This window comes from Felis catus, chromosome D2 (assembly GCF_018350175.1).
Source record: "Felis catus isolate Fca126 chromosome D2, F.catus_Fca126_mat1.0, whole genome shotgun sequence".
Classification (NCBI taxonomy): domain Eukaryota; kingdom Metazoa; phylum Chordata; class Mammalia; order Carnivora; family Felidae; genus Felis; species Felis catus.
This window is the reverse complement of record NC_058378.1, coordinates 44,688,183-44,714,519: the sequence shown is the minus strand read 5'-3', so window position 1 is coordinate 44,714,519 and position 26,337 is coordinate 44,688,183. Positions and strand designations below refer to the sequence as shown.

At 37.5% G+C, this 26,337-nt stretch overlaps 1 protein-coding gene across 2 annotated transcripts in view; it reads left to right on the top strand.

The window, feature by feature from the left end:
* Positions 1–25,673, top strand: part of WAPL (WAPL cohesin release factor) — a 94,094-nt gene extending 68,421 nt beyond the window's left edge. For both annotated transcript variants that reach the window (XM_003994133.6, XM_003994132.6), the window contains exons 9-19: positions 1,322–1,549; positions 5,070–5,181; positions 6,194–6,291; positions 7,234–7,310; positions 11,495–11,670; positions 12,204–12,319; positions 12,733–12,897; positions 15,535–15,742; positions 18,444–18,532; positions 22,896–22,991; positions 23,313–25,673. In XM_003994133.6, the coding sequence (XP_003994182.1) occupies positions 1,322–1,549; positions 5,070–5,181; positions 6,194–6,291; positions 7,234–7,310; positions 11,495–11,670; positions 12,204–12,319; positions 12,733–12,897; positions 15,535–15,742; positions 18,444–18,532; positions 22,896–22,991; positions 23,313–23,378 (1,431 nt within the window). In that variant the 3' untranslated portion in view covers positions 23,379–25,673. The remainder of the gene's footprint in view (positions 1–1,321; positions 1,550–5,069; positions 5,182–6,193; positions 6,292–7,233; positions 7,311–11,494; positions 11,671–12,203; positions 12,320–12,732; positions 12,898–15,534; positions 15,743–18,443; positions 18,533–22,895; positions 22,992–23,312) is intronic.
* The last annotated feature ends 664 nt before the right edge of the window (positions 25,674–26,337 follow it).

The following is a 26,337-nucleotide window of genomic DNA, read 5'->3' as shown; positions in this document are numbered from 1 at the left end:
GTGGTGTTTTCAGATCATTTTATTATATTTTTGCTCAAGGAAATTATGTTTTAAATGCAGATTAGGTGACACAGTTTGATAGTGAATATTCTGAAACTGAAAACAGTGTCCTTAACCCTGAGTTGGGAGAACTCCATTGCCAAGTTGTAGCAGATACAGAACAATGAGAGGAAGAGAAAAGAACTAAGAATTGATTTGCTTTGTTACACAGTTAGGAGAGGACCAAGGCATTAGTGTGTGCTCTTGGGGGCAGTGGATTTCCCAAGGCCTATACTATGACATCCTAATTTCTAAAAATAATTTGCTCTGTAAGCATTTAATTAGTCACCTAGTCAAAAATTTTTCTACTTTGGAAGATTTAGAGTTTAAATCTTTAGATAATTATGTTTCTGTACATATGAAATAAGTGTAAGTACAAAATACTCCAAATGTTAGACTATCCCAACATAGACCATTTTGTTAATATTAATGGTTACCTAAAATATATTACCTCAGTACTCTGGCTTTTAGTATCTATTATAAGCAGAGTATGCTAATAACTGCCTGATCTCAATGATTTTGAGAGCACATTATATTAATGTGAAAACATTTTTTTTTAATGTTTATTCACTTTTGAGAGAGAGAGACACAGAGTGTGAGTGGAGGAGGGTGAGAGAGAGAGGGAGACACAGAAACTGACGCACACTCCAGACTTTGAGCTTTTAGCACAGAGCCCGATGTGGGGCTTGAACCCATAAACTGCAAGATCATGACCTAAGCCCAGCATCAGACACTTACTGACTGAGCCAGTCAGCTAGCCAGGCACCTCCTGCTTGATTTATTTTAAAGAAATGAGTCTAAATATGTTTATTTGAGCATCTTAACTTTATAGTATTGACACAAACTCAGCTGTGTTTATTTTATAGAAAAAAAATACCTAAGTGGTACAGATTTTAAAACATGCTCTTGATTTAAAGTTGAAATTCAACTTTATCAACTATAATATCCTAAAGTGAACTATTGTATAAAAACAGGGGTGTGTGTGTGTGTAGCTGGAAAAAATGTTTTATAAACTCTTAGCACAGAATGGCTAAGAAAATATGTAATTCCACTTAACATTTTTCTAGTTTGGGAGCATGCATATAGGGAGCACTGATAGAAAGGAAAATTTTAAGTAACAGACCTTTATTCATTTAATTCATATTTTCCTAGAGTGTGCCCCTTAAGGGGGCAGTTTGCACTGAATATAACATTTTTAAGGCTTCCAACAAATCTCAAAACAGTCTCATAAATGAAATTGTCACCAGTTGTGTACATTAACTTTTATTTTTGTCTGTTGAAGAATCTGTCCCTTTGTACAGCAGCCCTCATGTACATATTGAGTAGAGATCGTTTGAACATGGATCTTGATAGAGCTAGCCTAGATCTAATGATTCGACTTCTGGAACTGGAACAAGATGCTTCTTCAGCTAAGCTACTGAATGAAAAAGACATGAACAAAATCAAAGAAAAAATTCGAAGACTCTGTGAAACTGTCCACAACAAGCATCTTGATCTAGAAAATATAACGGTAGGTTTCTTCCTTCCGTCCATTATAAAATGAAAATTACTTTCAGAAAGTTTTAAATTAGTCACAGCAGGTGTGTGACTTTGGACAGATCATTTAATCTCCTGGTCAACAATTGGGCAAGTTCTTCTAAGGCTTAGCTCTGAGCATGATTCTGTTCCCTGCCTAAACTAGCCCATCTATATTTAGATTTTTTGCCAGTAAATTTTCTGTTGTGTTCTGTCTGTCCTTTTGTCTTGCTTGGTTTTTTTTGTTTGTTTGTTTTTTGTTTGTTTTGTTTATTTTGTTTATTTTTTTAGTGTATTAACTATATTTAGACTGTTAGGAATTTGAATTCTTATTCTCTGTAGGTTTCAGGAGTAAAGATCCAGAGGATTTTCAGGGGCCGTTTAAATGAGCATTCACATATTCCAGAGTATCTCAAGGTGTCTGGTTAACTCCTCAAGGGCCCAAGGCTCTGAAAGAAGTTTCCTGCCAGCAGCAATTGGGGTCATGGCCAGTAATCCTTAGGCTCAACACAACTCCCGAAGTTTAAGATGACTGTGTTGCTTCTGGTTGATTCTAGTTCTCCTTTCCTTTGGCTGCTTTACTTGTAGAATCAGTAGTATCCCCACAGGTTACTAGGTCAGTAGAAGATAATTGACCTTGTCATTTTGAAAAAAGGTTGTTTGTTTATATATAATCTGACTTTGAGATATTTCCAATATCAAAACTGTATTAGCATTGTTTTTTCTACTGACTACTAATAAACTGAAGACTGCAGCATTTGCCTCAAAAATTATAGAATGCTTTGTAGTAATTAAATATGATTTAGGGGTAGTGCTCTGTTTAATTAAGGTAGAGTCGGTGATTTGTATAAAGTGGGGTTTGAGGGGAAAGTAGGTTAACATTAAAAGACAAGATATAGAATTGAATGTATTCAGTACTTAGTAAAGTTGGGAAAATAGCTGTTATGCTCAGCTAGTGGATAAAGATCCCTGTACGTCACCACATTGTTTGTATACTACATTAAAATATATATGTAATTTTTATTTTCCTTTAACCTTTTGCAATGCGTACAAATTTTTTAATGATATGAAAATAAATTTGAGATTTTTATTTTCTGCATCATTGAATAAATGTATCTTTTTTGTGGGGGTTTCCCATATTCAACATTTAGATTCTTTCCAAGCATTTGCTGCTAAATAGCATGATGATAAACTTGTTCCTTGAAATTTCTCTATGGTTTGTTAAATTTATTAGGGTGGCAAATAGCGGTATAATAACTTTCTTATGTTGTATTAAATAATTTACTTACATGGTTAAAATGAGAACACAGTTGCTAATTTTAGGATGCCTCTTTTTCCTCCCAACTTCAGCTATACTTGAATGTTGTATTTGTTTTAAATTGTACAGTAGACATTGTTTTGTACAGTGACTGTTCCTCTACACATTAGTTTTGGTTTTTTATTAACTGCTTAACTTCTTAAAAATACATTCCTATTCCTGATGCACCTTGGGAAGATAATTTAAAATATATTATGTTTTCAGGTATAATTTACATAACTGAGAGCTAACAATTGCTGGTTAGTATTCTGATTAATGATTTGATTGTGCTTTAACTCTTTAAGGACTATTCCAGTTTGCATATAAAATGTTTGATTTATAGGCTGTTTTTAATGAATATAGCTTAACATACCAAAGAATCCTTTTTATGTGGATAGAGACAAACCAAGGCCCCTTTTAGCATAAAAACTTAATGATTGTTTGCTGTATATTGGCATCAAATTACTATTCCCTTTCGTCCTTAACAAAGAAAGCCTCATTAGGCTTCAGCTTTATTACTACTATGACTCTTGAGCTAATATACCTGAACTGATCTCATCAAATTACTCTTTCAGGGACTTAGAATGAGAATTGGGCAAAACGGAATCTGTTTTTATAGTGACAATTTCTCATTCTATATATGTCACCTTGGACATCAACCTTGTTTTTTTAATGAATATACTAAAATATTCTAGATCTCCTCTAAATCTGTAATACTAGTAAGATTTTTGCTGGTAAGCTCTATTTTTCCATTTCTAAATATTTATATTCAGTTCCAAACCAGGAGGACTTAATGTAAACTTGTATCTTTGAAAGGAAAGAAGCTTTGGAAAGAAAACCAGGTCTTATCAGCTTTGCTAATTTTGTTATGCTGAAGTTCCATATTGTTACAGGAACCAGATTGTTCTTTCTTGGGGGGGTGGCTGTATGCTTTTAAAAAGAAACATAATAAGAAAGAAAATGAATAATTAAAGGCAAATGAAGAGAAAGAAAAACTCTGGTCCGGTTATAAATACTACTGACTTTACTGTCGTGACTTTACTATTCTGGGCTTACTGTAATGATGGTCTTCAATCATTATTTACATATAATTTTGTCACGATAGACATATCATGTGTATCCAGGCTGCTAACACTGCATGTCAAGTTCAAGACTAGTGAATCTGAAACCCTAAAAGTAACAGGATTTTTATTCAGAAGAGATAAGAAAATATACAGAATTTGAAAACAAAACAAGCAAAAAATCCCAAGCAGCTTTGCAAGGAAAATAAAGAATTACTGACAAGGACTCAGAGTAGAAGACATACAGTTAGCTTATAAATATGTGGAAAAAATGTACAAGTTTACTATAGTTCGAAAAATTCAAACCAAAGCAATAAGATATCATTTTTTATCCTTTGGCAAAAATTTAAAGTGATAGCTAGTGCTTTTGAGGATTCAAAAGCAAGGTGTACTGATAACACCTACACTTTGTTCCTAGAGTTAAATGTTACAACCTTTGTGGTAAATTATTCCAATATAGTGTATTACAGTTAATACATAGGCACTTTGATTCAACAGTCCTATTTTTCTATCTTTGTGCCTCTGTTCTATAGAAAGAACAGTATCAGCATTTATTTTATTGAATTGACAAATGATAGACTTTTTTTTTTTTTTTTTTTTTAAGTGAGCTCCGTGCCTGATGTGGGGCTCTAACCCACAACCCTAAGATCGAGAGCCACATGTTCTATGCCCTGAGCCAGCCAGGGGTCGATAGACTTCTTTCTTTTAAGCTTATTTATTTGTTTTGAGAGAGAGAGAGATCTCGAGCAGGGGAGGGGAAGAAAGAGGGAGACAGAGAATCCCAAGCAGTCTCCATGCTGTCAGTGCGGAACCCGATTCAGGGCTGCTCAAACCCATGAACTGCAGAATTATGACCTGAGCTGAAACCACAAGTTGGATGCTTAATGGACTGAGCCACCCAGCTGCTCCTAGATAGACTACTTTTAATAAGGGGTTTTCTCTGTAAAAACAAGCCAGTGGTTTAAAGTGTTTCTTCAACTTAGACTAGCCTGATAAAAATTAGTTCAGTTTTACTTATGAAAGCACTTACTGTTACAAAAAATACTATGGGCTGGTAGCATGCAGTGAACTTTTCTAAAGTAAAACAATCTGTAGAAGTGTTGCCTCAGAAATCTCACCAAGATTCAATATTCATTAATGATGCCTCTGATTTTTAGACTGGGCATTTAGCTATGGAGACCTTGCTGTCCCTTACTTCTAAACGAGCAGGAGACTGGTTTAAAGAAGAACTCCGGCTTTTGGGTGGTCTGGATCATATTGTAGATAAAGGTATGACATACACATGTATATAACATTTAAAAAAAAATTTTTTTTTCAACGTTTATTTATTTTTGGGACAGAGAGAGACAGAGCATGAACGGGGGAGGGGCAGAGAGAGAGGGAGGCACAGAATCGGAAACAGGCTCCAGGCTCCGAGCCATCAGCCCAGAGCCTGACGCGGGGCTCGAACTCACGGACCGTGAGATCGTGACCTGGCTGAAGTCGGACGCTTAACCGACTGCGCCACCCAGGCGCCCCAACATTTTTAATGTTACTTAAAGCCTGAAGAAAATAATCTATTTACATACTTCAAAAAAATAATGGCATCAATTTAAACATATTTTACTTTTATTTTTTTTTTAATATATATATATATATTTAAATGTTTGTTTATTTTGAGAGAGAGAGGGAGGAGAGAGAATCCCAAGTAGGCTCCGACACGGGGCTCGATCCCACAAAGGGATAAACCGTGAGATCATGACCTAAGCCGAAATCAAGAGTTGGATGCTTAACCAACTGAGCTACCCAGGCATCCCTGTTAATTTTATTTTTTTTAATGTTTATTTGAGAGAGGGAGGGAGGGAACACGTGAATGTAACCGGGGAGGTGGGGAGGGGGGAGCAAAGAGCAAGGATAGAGAGAATCCTAAGCAGACTCTGCTCATGGGGCTTAATCTCACAAACTGTGAGATCCTGACCTGATCCAAAATCAAGAATTGGGTGCTCAACTTACTGATTACCCAGGTGCCCCAAGATCTGTTCTTTTAGCAGCATCTTGCAAATCTCTGACTTTTAAAGGAAAAGCCATTAGCACTCTGATATTGGGGAGTTATGGAAATAAAAGAGCAACAATAAGAGTCTCCTATATTTCAACATTTCAGTGTTCTATAAAACTCAGAATAAATTATATTCAGAGAGGTTCTGGCATGTTCGTGGGTGCAGATGGCGTTTAATGTTAGTTAAGGAGATAAATATTGAGGTGATGAGACATACTAATTTTGTATCCATTTTGTTTCTCCTAGTGAAAGAATGTGTGGATCATTTAAGTAGTGATGAAGATGAAGAGAAACTAGTAGCCTCATTATGGGGAGCAGAGAGATGTTTACGAGTTTTAGAAAGTGTGAGTATAAGTATGGACAACTATGTTGAGAAAATTGTGACTGGGTGGGTGAGAGACCGTCAGATATTTTTTATGAAGTATCCCAAAAGTTTACTTTGCTAATCCAAACTGAAATTATAATGCATTCGTTGAGCAGCCAGTGTTAATGAACAAGCTAAATAACCAGTTTGGTTTAAGAATGCATATTGTCACTCTTTAGGAAACCTTGCAGGTTAAGTTTGTTTTTATTATAAAATGTCCTTGTTCTTTCCTTAATGTGGAATTCTGCTTAAATATATTGTTTGTGGAAAATGGTAATTAAGAGCTGTCAGGTTTTTGTTTTGTTTTTTTAATCAATAAGGATTTTCTTGATTTAGCTATTTGAGCCAGATCGTAATCACAGCTCTTAATAATATTTGACTTTGAAGAATGCTACTGTTGAACTGTGTGTGCCATAAGTATATTTGTTCTTTGGCTTTTATGAATGATTAAACCTAATTCGGTGTAGGTTATAATTTATGCTGGCAGTGCATTTCAGGATAATATAGAATTAAAAGTTCTTGGTGTAGACAAAATTGAAATTTTTCCTGCTCTTTTAGAGTGCTTCAGGTGCATTACATTAAACAGGTAGCATTTTTTTATTCTAAATTAATCCATTTAGGGACTTTAATAGTTTATAAGTTAGAGACTGCTCTTTTCTGACATTGAGAGTGATTGGTAATTCATTACAGTGAATGTGTAGTTCAGAATGTTACTTATGAGCAAACAGTTGTAAAAATGCTTTAATTTTATAACAGAGGAATAGCTCTATTATTCTAAATATGGAACATGTTGGTTATTCCCTTAGATGACAAGGGCTGATTCTTCCCTATCTTTGTCTTTACTGTACAAGGGATCGTATGTTGTATGTAAATGAATAGAAGCTGTGTATTGCCACAATTATTTCATATTTTTCCCTTTTAGGTAACAGTACATAACCCAGAGAATCAAAGCTACTTGATAGCATATAAAGATTCACAGCTCATTGTTTCTTCAGCTAAGTAAGTTTTTTTGAAATATCATGCTGTTTATTCAAAGCATTTGAGTTGAGGGGCGCCTGGGTGGCTCAGTTGGTTAAGCTTCCGACTTCGGCTCAGATTATGATCTCACAGTTTGTGAGTTTGAGCCCCACATCAGGCTCTGCGCTGTCATCTCAGAGCCTGGAAGCCTGCCTTGGATTCTGTGTCTCCCTTTCTCTGCCCCTCCCCCACTTGCACTCTGTCTCTGTCTCTCTTTCTCAAAAATAAGCAAACATTAAAAACATTTTAAAAAGGGGGTGCCTGGATGGCTCAGTCAGTTGAGCATCCAACTTCAGCTCAGGTCATAATCTCGCATTCATGGGTTTGTGAGCCCTCTGTTGGGCTCTGTGCTGATAGCTTGGAACCTTGAGCCTGCTTTGGATTCTGTCTCCCTCTCTGCCCCTCCCCTACTTGCACTCTGTCTCTTCTCTGTCTCTCAAAAAATAAAGTGTATATATAAAAAAAAAAAGGCATTTGAGTTGACCATAAAGGAAGTATGATTGTATCACCTTCCTTCATAAAACACTTTTGTCAAGTTCTGTGAACAAGAGGTAGTACAGTGTAGTACAAAAGTTAGGAGTGCAGATTATGGAGCCAGAAAGACTGAGTATGGGTCCCAGCTTCATAACTTTAGCCCTGTGACCTTGGGCAAGTCATTTACTTGCTACAAGTGCTTTAGAAGGGGGTAATAATTGCATCTACCTACCTAAGGTTGTTGTTACTAAAGATAATTTGTATATATGCTAATATATGTTATATATAACATTTTCAAAAATGTTTTAAATGGTATATTTGTAAAATATTAAAATATTTTAAATGATTTTTAAATGCCTTTCTTGTCTTTAAATGTCTTATTGTATACAATGTATATATTACGATGTTAATATATATGTGTATGCATAAATAATTCTTAGATATGGTAAAAACTAAGTATTAGTCCTTATTTTTATTGTAAATGACCTTTTCTAACCCTCTCCTGTCCTTTATATGTGTTTTTCCAGATCTATATGTAGCTCTCTCTATTGTACTCTCTCTGCCCAACTTGCATGACATTAGGTTAATGCTGTCACCTCAGTTCACATAAAATTTCCAGTTATGTTTCCAGCCTTGGTTCAAGTTTAGTACAACAGCCTCTTCCTAATCTCCATCCTAGTTCTTGATATCTCGCCTTCAGCCTGTCCAGCCCAATACCACAGGGGCTTAACTTTCCCAAATCTCTGCTTTGTAAATATAATCCCCAATGCCAAATCTCTGGTTCCTTTTTTTTTTAATGATTTATTTATTTTTTAATTTCCATCCAAGTTAGCATATAGTGCAACAATGATTTCAGGAGTAGATTCTTTAGTGCCCCTTACCCATTTAGCCCATCTCCCCTCCCACAACTCCTCCAGCAACCCTGTTTGTTCTCCATATTTAAGAGTCTCTTATGTTTTGTCCCCCTCCCTGTTTTTATATTATTTTTGCTTCCCTTCCCTTATGTTCACCTGTTTTGTATCTTAAAGTTCTCATATGAGTCAAGTCATAGGATATTTGTCTTTCTCTAATTTCACTTAGTGTAATACCCTCTAGTTCCATCCACATAGTTGCAAATGGCCCAAATCTCTGGTTCCTTACTGGCCTTGGATGTGTGTTCATAGTCCTTGGAATGAAATCAAAAGCCCACTGTAGCCTGACTCGAGTTCATGTGTTTTTAATCCTTATTTTACTGCATTTCAAACACAGACAAAAATAGACAAAGTAGTATGACAAATCCTTTTTTTTTTTTTAAGTTTATTTATTTATTTTGAGAGAGAGTGCGAGCCGGGGAGGGGCCGAGAAAGAGGGAGAATCTTAAGCAGGCTCTGCGCTGTCAGCACAGAGCCCAGGCAGGGCTCGAACTCACAAAAACTGAAATCATGACTTGAGCTGAGATCACGAATCAGACACTTAACAGACTGAACCATCCAGGCGCCCCAGTAGTATGATAAATCTTGATGTATGTACCATTAAGCTTGGATAATCATCAACCATGGCCCGTCTTGTTTCCATTTGTAACCCTGTTGATAACTCTTCTGTATTAATTATTTTGAAGCAAATTACAGATTTCATTAATCCATTAAATACTTGAGTATATAAAGTCTCTTAAAAGAGGACTCTTTAAAAGATATAACCACAGGGGTGCCTGGCTGGGTCAGTCAGTGGAGCTTGCGACTGTTGATCTCAGGGTTGTGAGTTTGAGCCCCACGTTGGATGTAAATATTACTTAAAATTTTTTAAAGTTAATTTCTTAGTTAAAATCATCTGGTAGTCTGGGCTGATAACACAGAGCCCGATGCAGGGCTTAAACTCAGGAACTGCAAGATCACGACCTGAGCCAAAGTCAGACACTTACCCGACTAAGCCACCCAGGCACTGGCCCCAAAATTCTAAACGAATGAATGAATGAATGAATGAATGAATGAATGAATGAGTGGTGTAACCCCAATACTGTTTTCATACCCTATAAATTATTGACTTAATGTTATCATACATCCAGTCAGTATTCAAATTTCTGGTAGTCTTTAGTTTCCAGTAGATCTGTAGGTTTCCCCTGGGTCTTATTTTTTGGCCTTACATTTGTAAATTTTGTATCACATTTAGTACCTTTAAGGCTTGTGTTCTAGTTGTTATTATGTTTTATTCTCCCTTACCAAAGAGTATTCCTGCAGGTTAAATCAGTTTCTTCCTTTAAAAACGTCTTGTATATTTCATGACCCCTGTACACATGGTGTCTTTCAGGAGGTATTTAATATGACAGTTTTCATCTCTTTCATTGTGATTAGGAATTTTCTGTCAAAAATCTTAGAAGTAGCCGTAGGTGTCAGAATTGGATGTTTGTGAAGTAACACTCCTCTGACTTTTTAAACTTTTCAGTAGGACCCTGATAAATGCAGGGATAGCATATTGAAAGATAAAATGATATACCTCTGATGTTTTCCCCTCATTTGCCAATCAAAACCAAAACCATGTTTTAGCTCAGTACTACTGAAGGCAGTTAACAATAATAGCACAGTTAGTTCTGGCTCACATCCTCAAACATCTAAACAACAAATTTATTTTATTTTATTTTATTTTATTTTATTATTTTTATTTTATTTTATTTTTTATTTTTTATTTCATTTCATTTTATTTCATTTTATTTTAACTTTATGTTATGTTTGTTCATTTTTGAGAGAGAGAGAGAGAGTGTGAGAGCAGGGGAGAGGCAGAGAGAGAAGGATACACAGGATCTGAAGCTATCAGCACAGAGTCTGACGTGGGGCTTGAACCCACAAATTGCGAGATCGTGACCTGAGCTGAAGTTGGATGCTTAACTGAGTGAGCCATCCACAAGCCCAAGCAACAAATTATTTTAGATTAGACATGAGGAACACCTTCCTAATAATATAATGTGTTTTAACAGGAGAGGCTAGAGAAGGATGAGTTACAGTACAGTTTTCTTTAGGAGTTTTGTGTGGTGTATATATAATCAACTGAGAGAGCATATACTTTTTTGAACTAATGGACTTGGTGATTTAAAGACAGTCTTCAGAAATACTAGGCTCACTTAAAGATTATATTTCCTTGTTATTTTGGGTAGCATCTTGAAAATCCTTGGGATGTAACTGATAACCCTTATGGCTGCCAGGTCAGTTAAATGACCTCATGTTAAAAAAATATGATGTACTCTAATGTTTATGAAGTATTTAATATCATCTATACAAGGTTATTTATTATGCATTATTAACATAAATAATATTCTTTACCTGCTCAGAGTTTGCATCCTAAATGAAAATCATCTAAATGAAATTCAGAAGTGTAGTTCTTAAATTATCTTGTTTAGGGAGGGATTGTGGTAGGTCTGTTTTGGAGAGATTGGTAAAGTGGGGACAACTGTAAGTAGTACAGATGTAAGCTTCTCCACTGAGTTTATAGTTTTAACTTAGAAAAATTTAAATTACCGAGTTTTCTCAAAATAAAATTTAGCACTTAGTGTGATATTAGACCTACTTGGTATATGATTAAATAGTTAATACATTATACCTCTATAATAGAGATTAATTTGGCAGCATTTATGACATTTGAAACATTAAGGTCCAAGTAAATAGAAATTCTTAGTATAACTAATTTTGTTTAGCATAATAGTCTACATTTTGTTTTCTCTTAAGAGCATTACAACATTGTGAAGGATTGATTCAGCAGTATAACCGTGCTGAGAACAGTATATGCTTACCTGACAGTAAGCCTCTGCCTCACCAGAATGTAACCAACCATGTGGGCAAAGCAGTGGAAGACTGTATGAGGGCCATCATTGGGGTATTGCTCAATTTAACTAATGACAATGGTAAGTTATATTTTCTACATGTATTCTCATTGAAAGATTGTATATTACATGTAAAAACAAGTTATTCCCCTTATTTCTTTCCTCGATGTAGTGATTTTTTAATTGCCATCATGTAACTCACTCATGTATAGATTTAACTACTTGTAGGTTTTTTTGTTTTGTTTTTTTTTAAGTTTACTTTTGAGAATGAGCATGTGTGGGAGCAGGGGAGGGGCAGAGAGAGAGGGAGAGAGCGAGAATCCCAAGCAGGCTGTACTCAATCATCATGGAACTTCAAACTGCCAAACTGTGAGATCATGACATGGGCTGAAATCAAGAGTTTGATGCTTTACTGAGCCATTCAGGCACCCCAGTATTTTTAGGGTCAGCCTGGTAGCTTGGTTTGGAAATAGTATGGTCAAAAATATATTTTAATAAAGAAATAGTTATGTATTTCTAACTTTTTATATCAGTGTTAATGAGTATTGGTTGGTAGTGTCCTAGAGAAGAATCCATAACAATTTTCATATTCCTAACATTCCTAATTCTTTCAGAGTGGGGCAGCACCAAAACGGGAGAACAGGATGGCTTGATTGGCACAGCAATGAACTGTGTGCTTCAGGTTCCAAAGTACCTACCTCAGGAGCAGAGATTTGATATCCGAGTGCTGGTGAGTTGGAGTGACTATTTCAGAAATTAGTATTTAATCTATTAAAATGATAAAAACTTCATCTTAGTTTTGGGTTTAAGAACCAGCTGTTCAATATATTGAGGGTTTCAGTGGATTACTTGTGAACACACCTCATATTATACAAAAGAGAGCCAGGAAGGGCTCTGTGCAAAAATAAAAAAAGTATTAAGTATGAAAACAATCTAAAAGTTAAAAAAAAAAAACAAACCTAAAGGTTGTGATTTTTAAAAAGCAGTGAAATCATTGTGAAGATCATTATCTTTCACACTGGTTTTTAACCATTTAGTGGATGGCAGAACACAGGTTTCTAGCTGCCAATAAAAGTTACGTATACTGTGTTGATTTGCTTTTAATTCTCACCTGTGGTAATATGCATGTTTTAATTTTTGTAGGGCTTGGGTCTACTGATAAATCTAGTGGAGTATAGTGCTCGGAATCGGCACTGTCTTGTCAACATGGAAACATCATGTTCTTTTGATTCTTCCCTCTGTAGTGGAGAAGGAGATGATAGTTTAAGGATAGCTGGACAAATTCATGCCGTTCAGGCTTTAGTGCAGGTAAGCAACAACTTCAAAACAAGCTAACACCTTCAGTTTGTTGCATTGTCCAACTTCTTCATCATTTGCACCTTTCCCGCCTCTCTCCCTCCCCTTTTCTTTTGTGGGTGTGTATGGGTGTCTGTATCTAGCTCACCCTCGCCAGTTCACTGAAAGGTACACTGGGTTAGAATGTATACCCTTCCTTACTGCACTCCACTGACAGTTTAACTATAATAATCACTCCTTAGGCATTGTTAGTGAAAGGCAGAAACAAGGCGTATTTGTTTTATCAAAAGATTGCAGGTCAAGAATCCGTTTCTAGCCCCAATCCCATCCAGTTCAAGTCCTCTAGCATTTACTTCTTCGTGTGATCCGTGTCTCGGACTTTTGTGTTTCTAAATATTGGGCCATACCTTTCCTGTTTTTGGAAGCGGGGGTGGGGTGCACACTTTTCAGAGTATGTCTGTGGAGTAATTTCCTGGCTTAGGAATTGTGTTAAGAATAACTATATTTAAAAATTAATGTCCCTTTGGGGCATCTGGCTGGCTCAGTTGGAGGAGCATGATCGTGGAGTTGGGAGTTTGAACCCCACATTGTGTGAAGAGATTAAATAAGTAAACTTAAAAATAAATAAATAAATAAAAATTGATGTCCTCAGTTCAGTGGATCCCGGTCACCAAACACACTCCCTGTCCTCAATTTATGCTTCTCCCAAAAAACTGTATGGCTGTGTTTCTTGAACAATAGTGGGCACTGTAGTTTTTCTTTTCCAGTCTAACAGGTTAGGTTCCTAACTACCTTTTTCTTTCCTTAAATGACAATTTGCATGTTCAGAATTGATAATGAACTATCCTTTTCATTGTTTCCAAAACTTTTACTATCCTGTTAATCCTTTTGGCCTTTTTGAAAATACCTTTTTTTTCTTTTAATGTTTATTTTACTTTTGAAATACAGAGACAGAGTGCAGGCAGGGGAGGGGCAGAGAGAGGGAGGCACAGGATCCAAAGCAGGCTTCAGGCTCTGAGCTGTCAGCACAGAGCCCCAACATGGGGCTTGAACTCACGAAGTGTGAGATCATGACCTGAGCCAAAGTCAGTGCTTAACCAGCTGAGCCACCCAGGCACCCCTGAAACTACCTTTTTAAAGAAGGTAATCAGTCCACAACAACTTGATCTTTTCCTGAGTCATAGCTATGACCCCATCATTCTCTTGTCAAATATTTTGATCCCAGGGGTTCTTTTATACTCTTAAAAATTATTGGAGACTTAAAAAGAATTTTTGGTTTGGGGTGCCCCGGTGGCTTAGTTGGTTAAGGGTCTGACTTCAGCTCAGGTCATGATCTCACGGTTCATGGTCGAGCCTTGCATCAGGCTCTGTGCTAATAGCTTGGAGCCTGGAGCCTGCTTCTGTGTCTCCCTCTCTTTCTGCCCTTTCCCTGCTCATGCTCTCGCTCTCTCTCGCTCACTCACTCGCTCTCTCAAAAATAAAAATAAGCATTAAAAAAAAATTATAAAAAGAATTTTTTGTTTGTGTGTTTGATCTATTGATATTTACTGAATTTGAAATCAAAGCAGAAAATTATAAAACAGAGGCCTTCGTTCCCTTAGCCATGAAAGCACTAACATAATCACATGGTATGTAGATTCTGGAAAACACTGTACATTCATGAGAGAAAGAAAGAAGTCAGTTGACCTCTTATTGTTATGAATGTGATTTTTGACCTCACAGATTTTCTAAAGGGATTTTGGGGACTCCTAGAGATTCTTGAACCAATTTTAAGAAATACAGCTTTTGTATAAAGCTCAAATTTTATTTTCTTAAGGGTATTAAAAGTTTCTATACCACTCTTCTGTATACTCAGCAACTTTTTGAGATTTACTTGGCATTTGATTTTCAGGTAGTTGTTTTTAGTAACTTGGAGTTTTCCCCAGATTCTATCAGTAAATACTTTCTGTACATTCAGCACTAGCCCAGCACAAGGAAAATAAAGTACATGAAGGCAAGGAATTCAGTACGTTCCCTTTTGACTTAAGAGTTTTCTCTGTGTACTTCCACTGACAATTACATTTTCATTGTTAATAATGTTAGTTGAGATTGATCCAGTTCTGAGTGTTTTCTCTGAGACCTTTTGCTTTTTATTTTTACTGGTGCTTGTTTATCTCTAGATTTCTTTTAAAGAAGCCATGTTGCTTTTCCCTAATATTATATAGGTGTGTGCACGCGTGTGTGTGTGTGTGTGTGTGTGTGTGTTAATGTTATATAATTTTATTTAGTGTCCTTTCTTAATTTTATCCCGTCTGCTCAGGCTTAAAAAAAATTTTTTTTTTTTTTAAATCAAGTTTGTATTTTTGCTTGAAATATCCGGTCATTATTATCCAATTTAAGGGCACATGTTGAGATTTGCATTCTTACAAATAGAATGCCTATAGCATTAGTAGATACATTTAATTTACTTGATTGAATCCCAATAGCATTTATACTTTCTTTTTTGCCTTCAGGTGGATGTAGAACAAAGCCTTTTATCGTAACTTACCCTTTTTAACCAGACAGCATGCTTCTTAGGGTTAGTGATTTTGAAAGCAAACAGATCTTATATTTGGGTACATACATGTTGGTTGGTGTTCTTTTAATGATCTTCAAAAAAAATTTTATCAGCTGTTCCTTGAGCGAGAACGAGCAGCTCAGTTGGCAGAAAGTAAAACAGATGAATTGATCAAAGATGCTCCCACCACTCAGCATGATAAGAGTGGAGAGTGGCAAGAAACAAGTGGAGAAATACAGTGGGTATCAACTGAAAAGACCGATGGTACAGAAGAGAAACAGAAGAAGGAGGAGGACGATGAAGAACTTGACCTCAATAAAGGTACATTTATTTTAAGTCGTGTATTCAAATTGAAAATGTTTCCCTCTTAACACCTTTTTAATTCGTGTGTTGTCATAATCTTGCTATGATTGTTTGGCCTCTCTAGTTCAGCGTAGACAAGCTTTCATATTTCAGTGCTCACAGGAATTCTTCTTTGCTGGTTTCCTAGTGGTGAGGAAGGCACGTGTGCAGTGTACGAAAGGTCTGCCTTTCCCAGGCTGGGCTTTACTCAGTGAAAAGAGAATGGTTGAACATTGGGACTCCTAAAGGTTTTTACAGTTTTGAGATTTTTTTTATGGGTCTCACTTTATAAAGTGAGATCTGTTATCAAAATTACAGTAACAGTTCTCAAATGGTATTAGCTTGCAAGCACTGTAAGGAATAAACTGATGGAGTCATTACATTTATTATCCACTGTTGTCAGCAGCTGATACAGGGTTTACTTTTTATGCGCGTACTGCAAAATAGCCATTTGTAACTTCATGTCACTCTGGTTATGAAATTAAATAATATGATTAGCTTTACCAAGCTAGGAGGCAAGCCCCAGCAAATGTCTTTTTCTGAGCCTAGTCTTTCTCTTATGTCCACGGTTCCACTAATGCCATTAGTTCTAATATTGTAAAAAATTGCTGTCCCATTCTCTAAATTTTTTTTTTTTTTTAATTTTTTTTTCCCCAACGTTTATTTATTTTTGGGACAGAGAGAGACAGAGCATGAACGGGGGAGGGGCACAGAGAGAGGGAGACACAGAATCGGAAACAGGCTGCAGGCTCTGAGCCATCAGGCCAGAGCCCGACGCGGGGCTCGAACTCACGGACCGCGAGATCGTGACCTGGCTGAAGTCGGACGCTTAACCGACTGCGCCACCCAGGCGCCCCCCATTCTCTAAATTTTTAAAAATTTAATGTTTATTTTTGAGAGAGAGAGAGAGAGAGCATGAGCAGGGGAGGGGCAGAGAGAGGGAGACACAGAATCTGAAGCAGGCTCCAGGCTCTGAGCCATCAGCACAGTGCCCACCACGAGGCTTGAACTCCTGAATTGCGAGATCATAACCTGAGCCGAAGTTGGTCGCTTAACCAACTGAGCCACCCAGGCGCCCCAGCTGTTCCGTTTTCTCAGTGTTCATGTTTCCTTTGGGATAATATTTTTGGTTGTGTAGCATTCTTTTTAAATAATAGCTTTATTGGCAATAGCTTTATTGGCATAAGTGTTAGCTTGTGAGGACCTGCTGTAACTGTAGACGAGCAGCTTAAACAACAGAAGTTGATTCTGTCCCACTTCTGGGGGCTGTAGGTCCAAGATCAAGGTGTCAGGGTTGGTCTCAGATCTGATCTCTCCTTGGGTTGTAGATGGCCATCTTCTCCCTGTCTTTTTACATGGTCTTCACTCGATGTATCTTTGTTCTCATTTCCTCTTATGAGGATAACAGACAGATGAGGACCCACCCCAGTGACCTCATTTAAACTAACTTCCTGTTTAATTGAACACCCTATCCACCTCCTACCCTGAGGCACTGGGGGTTAGGAGCTCAGCATATTCAGGGGGCGGGGTAATAGTTCAGCCCACAACAAGATAAAATTCAGCCTTTTAAAGGAAACTTTGGAGTAGTTTCCACTGTATTCACAAGGTGCAACCATTACCACAGCCTAATTTCAGAACATGTCATCATCCCCAAAAGAAACCCTATGTCCATTTAGCAGCCACCACTCTCTGTTCTCCCCTCCCCGGCCAGTGGCAACCACTAATTCTGTCTCTGGATTTACCTATTCTGGACATTTCCTGTAAATGGAATAATAACAGTAGCCCTTTGTGACTGGCTTCTTTCACTTAGCCCAATGTTTTCAGTGTTTTTCATGTTATAACATGTTACCAGTACATAAGTTCCTTTTTATGGCCAAATAATATTCCATTGTTGGTATGTACCACACTTTAGTCTTCAATTGATGGACATTCAGGTTGAGTCCACCTGTGGCTCTTATGAATAATGCCGCCATGACATAACATTCACATACAAGTTTTTGTGTGAACATATATTTTCAGTTCTCTTGGGTATATACCTAAGAGTGGAAGGTGCTGGATTATTTGTTAACCTAATGTTTAGCATTTTAGGGAACTATCAAACTGTTTTCCAAAGTGACTGCCTCATTTTACATCCCTGCCAGCCACATAACAAGGGTTCTAGTTTCTCCAAATCCTTACGAATAGTTATTTGTCTTTTTCATTTTAGCCATCCTAGTGGGTGTGAAGGTATATGTTATTTGATTTGCAGTTCCCTGTTGAATAAATGGTGTTGAGCATGTTTTCACCTGCTTATTGCTCATTTACCTATCTATGTTGTCTTTTCACTTTCTTGATGGTGTCTTTTGAAATGCAAAAGTTTTGAGTTTGACGAAGTTTGGTTTATCTAATTTCGTCACTTGTGGATTTGGTGTGGTGGCTAAGAAGCCATTTCCTAACCCAAGGTCATAAAGATTTAGTCCTGTATTTTTGTCTAAGAGTTTTATGGTTTTCATGCTTATATTAAGGTCCCTCTTCTATTTGAGTTATTTTTTGTTAATTTGTGTGGATATCCCATTTTTCTAGTGGCATTTATCGATGTTTAAGCAGTTTTGAAGAAAAGATAACAGAATTGGTGGTTTTGTGGGGTGGTTTCTTGTTTGTTTTGATATACTGTTACAGTTTTTTGTTTAAACATTCTTAGCCCTTCAGCACGCTGGCAAACACATGGAAGATTGCATTGTGGCCTCGTACACAGCGCTGCTTCTCGGGTGTCTCTGCCAGGAGAGTCCAGTAAGTAATGGTTCAGTATTATGTGTCTTGAAGAGATTCCATTGTGACAACTTCATACCATTACCTAATTTACTTATGTATTACTTTATTTTCATCTTCATGTTAAAGCTTTCAAATATTTGATGACTTTTTTTAAAAAGCTTATTTATTTTGAAAGAGAGTGGGAGAAGGAGAGAGAGGATGTAGGACTCAAAACTCATGAACCATGAGATCATGACCTGAGCCCAAGTCAAGAATTGGGCACTTAACCAGCTGAGCCACCCAGGCACCCTTATTTGGTGAACTTTTAAAGGTATTAATTATTTCTTACTCCAAAATAAGAGTACATCGGATTTAATGAGAAAGGTTTTTTTTGTTTGTTTTTTTAATGTTTGTTTTTGAGAGACAGAGACAGCATGAGCGGGAGAGGGCAGAGAGAGAGAGGGAGACCCAGAATATGGAGCAGGCTCCAGGCTCTGAGCTGTCAGCACAGAGCCCAGTGCGGGGCTCGAACTCACAAGCCATGAGATCGTGACCTGAGCCGAAGTCGGATGCTCAATTGACTAAGCCACCCAGGCGCCCCAATGAGAAAGTTTTTGATGGATGGATGAATTTATTGAAATGGCTTTGGTTGAAGTAAAAGCATAATATAAAACCTGTGCTTAGCTGGCTTTAGTCTCAGGGGGGCTGGGGGAGTGGGGGGAAGGAAAAAATCTAGTCTCAGTGATATTATTATTAAGGACTCAGATAATGTGTCTTTAAACCCAACTGCCCTCTGCATGTTGTTTGGTCTTGTGCTTGGTCTCCTCCTGGCCCCATACTGGCTCTAGCTACCAGTCTCCTCTAGTTAAATAAGGTCCAGTAGAAGAAGGTAGCCTTCCTCCTGTATATTTCTTTTTAAGAGCAGAGTTCCGCTCCCCATCCCTCCACACCCACTGCACCAGGTAGACGTCCTCTTATCTTGGCCAACTTTGGCTCACATGGCTTTTGTTTAAACAACTTACTTACTGGCAGGGAAAATGGGATTACTATGTAAGATTTAGATTATGATGGTTTAACTAGAAGTATTAGTGTCCAGATGGTAGGGCTGAGTCAGCATGAGGGCAGACAGTTCTGGCTAATGGGACAGTCATTGGGAGGACTTTTTAAGGGGAAGGTCTAGTGAAGAGCCAAATTTTAAAATGAAAGGGAAGTTCTTTTCCTTAGGAGCCAAGGGCATTCAGGAGGCAAGAATGGAAGTCTATTCTATAGTGAAATTTTGGGTTAGCTTCTCGCTCTCTTTTTTTAATGTTTGAGAGAGAGAGCATGTACAAGCAGGGGAAGGGGCAGAGAGAGAGGAGACAGAATCCCAAGTTAGGCTCCATGTGGATCTCACAAATCCTGAGATCATGACCTGAGCCAAAATCAAGAGGTGGACGCTTGACTGACTGAGCCACCCAGGTGCCCCAAGTTTGCTTCTCTTTTGTGTTAAATGTTTTTTCTGATCCTTTCTTGTCCATCTCTTCCATATTTATATTCTAGTCAAGCTCTGATCTAAATGCAGACTAGCGTGCTCCGTTGTGGCCCTTCCTGGCACATGGCTTTCAAGATCAAGACCAAAGTTCTCATCATGGCTCTAGAGGCCCTGCAAGATTTTTTCAGCTCAGCCCTTTTCTTTGTTTCCTTAAATTCAGAGATTTAAAAAAGTTTTGTTTTTTTTTATGTTTAATTTTTGAGAGAGAGAGAGAGGGCAAGCAACCACGAGCAGAGGCAGAGAGAGGCAGACAGAATCCAAAGTAGGCTCTAGGCTCTAAGATGTCATCACAGAGCCCAGTATGGGACTGGAACCCACCAACCCTGAGATCATGACCTGAGCTGAAGTCAGACGCTTAACCTACTAAGCCACCCAGGCGCGCCCTTGAATTCAGAGATTTTAAGGGCAGATGAGAAATGCTTATCAAGCAGAGGGGAAAGAGGAAGAGGCAGTTGTCCAAAACAGTGGGCATACTATTTAAATTTAACAATTTTTAGGTATTCTGTTTTGCACACACCCTAGTTTCATTTATATTCTTTCTTAAATAACAGGTCTAGAAATTAATTTGTGGTATTACCACATATGATTTACCTTTGGCCATTTTTCTCATGTATAAATTTCTATTTGTCTGTATCTCTTATCTCTAAAGAGGTCATAAGGTCCTTAAATTGTAGGCAGTGTTGTGAATTCATAGAACCCTGGATGTCTTTATTGCCTTGGGGCATTATTATGGTTAACCCCAGAAAGCTAGCTGATACATAAAACGTAATGGAAATTGGTTTGCTGAATGTGTAAGTAAAAGAGACACAAGAAAGCAGGTGGTTATATTATAGTAAAAGCTGCCTGTAGGAAAGGGCTGCATGCTTCGGAAGCCCAGGAGCTTAGGTCATTTTCCATTGCATACCATGTATCTAGTGCATTGTAATAGTCTCCTCACTCGTTTTTGTCTTTCCTGCTCTCTTGACTCCATTCCTGAAATCTTGGACACTGCACCATAGCTAGCTTTCTTAAGACCACCTTTCTTGTCTCCCAGTCATTTAGGGAATCATAACTTTGTTTATGGCTTCATGTAAAACTTGTTAAAACTGCCTTCTCCATTTTCCAAATCTGTTCTTCCCCTTGGGTACTTTTCTAAATTTCCCAAATAGGCCATGCCATTTCTCATTTTTTTCTTTTTATTTAAGTAATCTCTACAACCCAACATGAGGCTTAAACTCACGACCCCGAGATTGAGTCGCATGTTCTTCTGACAGAGCCCCTCTCATTTTTTTCTTTTTGTACTTGCTGCTCTCTGTTTAAAAGTAAATGCTGTGACTGTCCTTCCCACGCCCCAGCCACTATATGTTGCATTCTGTTTTGATGGAAAGGGATTTGATTATTGAGGCTTTCACTCAAAACCTTGGATCTAATCATTTATTCTGTGTCATAGAAATCGCTTTTCTACTGCTTTTGCCACCACTATGCTAGCACGCTGCTCTCCTAGAAATTGCTTAAAGACATTCTTAAATTAGCTTTCATTTAGCTCTATAGTTTCCATCATGATTGCCCTTATAACATTCATCACTTCAGTATATTTTTTAAGCATTTTGTAAAATCTGTTTTAGGTGCAAGATTAACTCCAGAGTAAATATGCACAGCTGGGGGCTTACGGTGGCTTTCGGTGGGGAGGTGGTTCACTTAGATTATGGGCGATTGATAGCACATAACTTAGCGTAGTTATTTTAGTAACATTTATTAGATCTTTTCTGAAACTGTATCCATACATTATTTTGTTTCTTTATAATTTCAAAAGTACCCTGACAGGAATTTTTTTTACAAAGGGAGAGAGGGGACTGCTGGCAAGTGTCTTAAAAGCATAGCATGTAATCTCATTCCCTGCCCCCATCACGAAAATCCGAAGTTCAGCCCCCACCTTCTGGCCCCAAACTCAGGACAACATATTTTCTTTTGTGCTTTTTATTATAGGTGAACCTTCTTTTTTTTTTTTTTTTTTTTTTTTCAACGTTTATTTATTTTTGGGACAGAGAGAGACAGAGCATGAACGGGGGAGGGGCAGAGAGAGAGGGAGACACAGAATTGGAAACAGGCTCCAGGCTCTGAGCCATCAGCCCAGAGCCTGACGTGGGGCTCGAACTCAGGGACCGCGAGATCGTGACCTGGCTGAAGTCGGACGCTTAACCGACTGCGCCACCCAGGCACCCCTAGGTGAACCTTCTTAAAAGAGCCTTTCCTTTTATTATGAACCTTTAAAACAGTTCAAAAATATATTGAAATAGAACAGGTTTTTTAAGCAAGTTATATATTTTCCTTGTAACAGATTGGTTATATATATATATAGTTTGGCGGCTTCTTGCTAACAGTGAAGGGAAACACCTTAATGTCCTTTCTTGGCATTGCTGACATTCTCTCTCTCATGAAACTAGATTATCTTTGGAAAGATCTAGTTAATTCCTAGCCTACATAGGAACATGAGGTTTTTTTTTTTTTTTTAATTTCATAAGCACTTCTGAGGACATTTTCAACTTCCCTCTTGTCTTCTTGACGTGCCTGCCCTCCCGTCCCCCCGCCCTCAACAGTGCATTTTGTTATCTCAGGCATTTTTCTCTGTACGTTTACAAAAGTAAATAAGGACACAATGTTTCATTGTAGCCTTTCCCAGTTTTACCTTTCTGAGGATGGGATGGAGTAGGGAATGGACACATACACCGGCAGATTTAGGAGGGTAGAAAAGGAAATTGCACATTAACCAAGGAGTTCAAGGACCTTGTGGAAGTTTCGAACAGGGTGTGTGCCAAAACCAACAACCCAGTGCCGGGGGCAGACTCCTGTTTTCTGCTGCCTGACCGATGTTTCTTTGATCTGTTTCCTCAGATCAATGTGACCACGGTGCGGGAATATCTGCCAGAAGGGGACTTTTCAATAATGACAGAGATGCTCAAAAAATTCCTGAGCTTCATGAATCTTACTGTAAGTAGCTTCTGTTGCAGCTTGTGTGGTCTTAAATATGATACTGTCATTAAACGGTAGGAATTAAAATGCTGTATGGCCATAGTGACTAGAAGCGAAAAGGGATTCTCTTTTAATGTGTTCTTTTTAAGATAATTGTTCATTATTATGGCCAAATATATTGGCATTATGTTATCAAAGCCACAATTTAATCTTCATATGTTCTGATTCATAGTGTTCAGTTTAGTAAAGCAAAGATTCTAAGCTTTGATTTGATGCTTGATAAAATTGGTTAAATATTAACTGTTACTTCCTTTCTGCCCCTCCCCACCTTCCCTTCAGTGTGCTGTTGGAACCACAGGCCAGAAATCTATCTCTAGAGTGATTGAATACTTGGAACATTGCTAGCTGCTTTACCTTTGCTTCAGGTGCTCGGTAATGCTGGAGCTATTCTTAGACAAAGAAAAGTCATGAAAGAAGTCCTTGAAGATATACCAAGAACATTCATCAGTATCATTCATGTTTGGATTTTTAAGGCCACCTGATTTCTTCGTCATGCATTCTGCATTTGCTAAATGACAGTTACTACATCAATCTGCAACTATCAAAAATGAGGGAAAAGGTTCAGGCTGTTAACAATTCCATGCAGTATTTAAATACACTTAACTTTGGCAGAGTTTATACTCTCCCCTCCTCTCTTGCTTCATTCTGGGCAAGTTTTAAGGGGAAAATTTGTGCTGCTGTTAGTGCAACTGCTGTGTATGTTGAGCCACTGTTGTCATGCCAGCCAGGTGCAAAGGCAGCTTAGCTACTGAGGTATCGAATGTTTTGAGGACATTCTAGACAACAGCTTAGTTCCTTTTTCAGGCTCATTTGCTTTTGCTTTTTTGTTGAATGATTCCAATCGTAAATAAAGCTTTTAATAATTTTGTGAATTTTTTTTTGTTGTTGTTCCCTGAACTACTGTCTATATTTAAAATTAGATGGAATCCAAAGACACAAGGGATTAATAGTATATTTTTTTATTTTTGATTTGGTTTGGGTTGTTGAGCTGTTTTTCACTTTTGAGACCATGACCATATTATCATACCATAATGAGTCATAGCTATAGACACAAGAAAACAAACAACAGTTTGAGGGAATATTATGTAAGATGATGTGCCCTGTTAAAGGATGAAGCAAAATAGACAAACAAACCCAGGGTAGTTTACGCTTAATGCTAGAGGAGGCTCTTGAAACATTGTTTTGAGGGAGGGCTCTCTAGATATATTTTCTAATGTTCAGTACAATAAATATAAGGAAGCTAAAACACCAATGTGGAATTCATGTTTCCAGATAATGTGTATATTCTTCTACAGAGTGACAGGATCAAATGCATAAACGCAAAGCCTTAAATTGCTGGTTCAGAGAAGATCCTTTTTTTCATTCAAATTCTTAGTTCATAGAACAGTGTGTTTGGAAAACAGTCATGGAACACACAAAACACATGTTATATATTTAATTTCACAACATTGCAACTCTTTCTTATGTTAATTATTGTTCAGACCACTGGTTAAACTTTTTTTGTTGATTGGGCCTGAATACAGGCTTTCCAGAGATTTCTTTCATTAATACTTTTAAATACCTTTCAGGTAGTTATATCATGTTTCTTCATTGGATTTGTAAAACTTGAAGCCATAAAAATATATTAGTTTGGTGTGTATTGAGGAAAATAGCTAAAAGTCTAATTGTTATCCATTTAGACTTTGTTATTTCCTTGTATAAAGTGACAAATCGGGGCTCTTGTATCAGTGCCAGCTGTAATGTTTTTTAATGCAGTGGCTGCCTTCTATTGTCTTCCTATTTTTGATAATGCAGATTGTTGGGAAATCTATAAGGAAGTAACTGATTCCAGGCAAATTGTTTTCTTCCTCCTACCCACCCAACCCCCACCCATCACCTCTTAACAGCATAGTTCTAGTTATGCCAGTGTAACTTGGGAAGGACCGAGGTTTTATTTGCCCTGAGTATAAATGCTAGCGTAGTGACCTATTTTAAAAGTATATCAGTAAATGATATCCATAAAATTGAATTAGTTAGATATATTTTGTTTAATAATTTTAAAATGCATTGATATTAATCATTGGCTTTAGGAATTGAACAGATTTTTGGTTAAAAAACCTGACTTGTGGCAGATGGTAAAGAATCTTCTAAAATGTTTGGATGACAACAGTCAGGGCGAACTACATTTTTCTGTTACACTGGTAATCATTTGAGAATTGATTTACCTCCGTGTTTAACAGTTTTTTTTTATTTTGTTTTGTTTTTTAAATAATAACTAATTGTCAAGCACTGATAGAGATGCAGATTGTGGTGGGGGTGGTGGGGGAGAAATCACCTCACCAACTGCAGTGCATTTGTGTGTTTTTAACCCTCAGAGAACTCTGCATTTTAGGGTACTTGAGGCTGACTTGCAAATTAAAGTTTTAAAGTAACCTTTTTTCCATTGTAAATATTTCTGTAAATACTACCAATTGGAAATTAGAACAGTAGAGTACTTTTCTGAATCCAATCCTATTTTTATTTTATACAGTATTTCTCAGCTGTGATCTTTGGAGCAAAAGCCAACGGCAGGAAAAAAATAGTTTGTACCAGTTTCATGAAGTATGTCTTTGGGTTTTTGTAAATAATTTTAACTCAAATAAAATTGCTACTTTCAATACACATGTTGTCTTTAACATAAATCTATTGAACTGTTTTGGAGGAAGAAAGCTCATGAACTTGATATAGCTGACTAAGGGGAGATATGATGTGTTACGTGAATTTCCCTTTCAACATACACATAAACAGTTAACCAGTTTTTGTTAAACGTTACATAACTTCTCCCTTCCTCATACTCATCCGAATGTCAACTCTTAACTTGGATTCGTTTAGGGATGGTGATTTTCTGCTTGTATGTAGTTAGGCCCGTGATGCATTTGTTAAGTTGCCTTAGTCTTTTTGCCTCTCTGAATATGACCCAAGACTTTGTTGATTTGTTTTACAGCTGCTTTTAGTTTTTCAGTTTTCTTAGATGTCAGATTCTAAGTTTCCTGCACAAGTGGATTCGTCACCTCTCCTCACTGCTTTCAAAACTAGATTCGAAGGGGCCTCTCCCGTGAGCTCGCATCCACTCTCCCCTTTTGCACACATACACAACATGTATAACCATGTGGAAGTGGGCAGGCTATGCATATAGAAAGACCTAAATCACACACATACATTTGGAAAATAAGTGCTGATGTATGAGCAGTTTCCCAAACGACTTGTATCTTGCTTACTCAGCCACAAATGGGGCTCTCCCTGACCTCAGGACCGTGAAGACTAAACGGAACCGTGCGTATGAAGC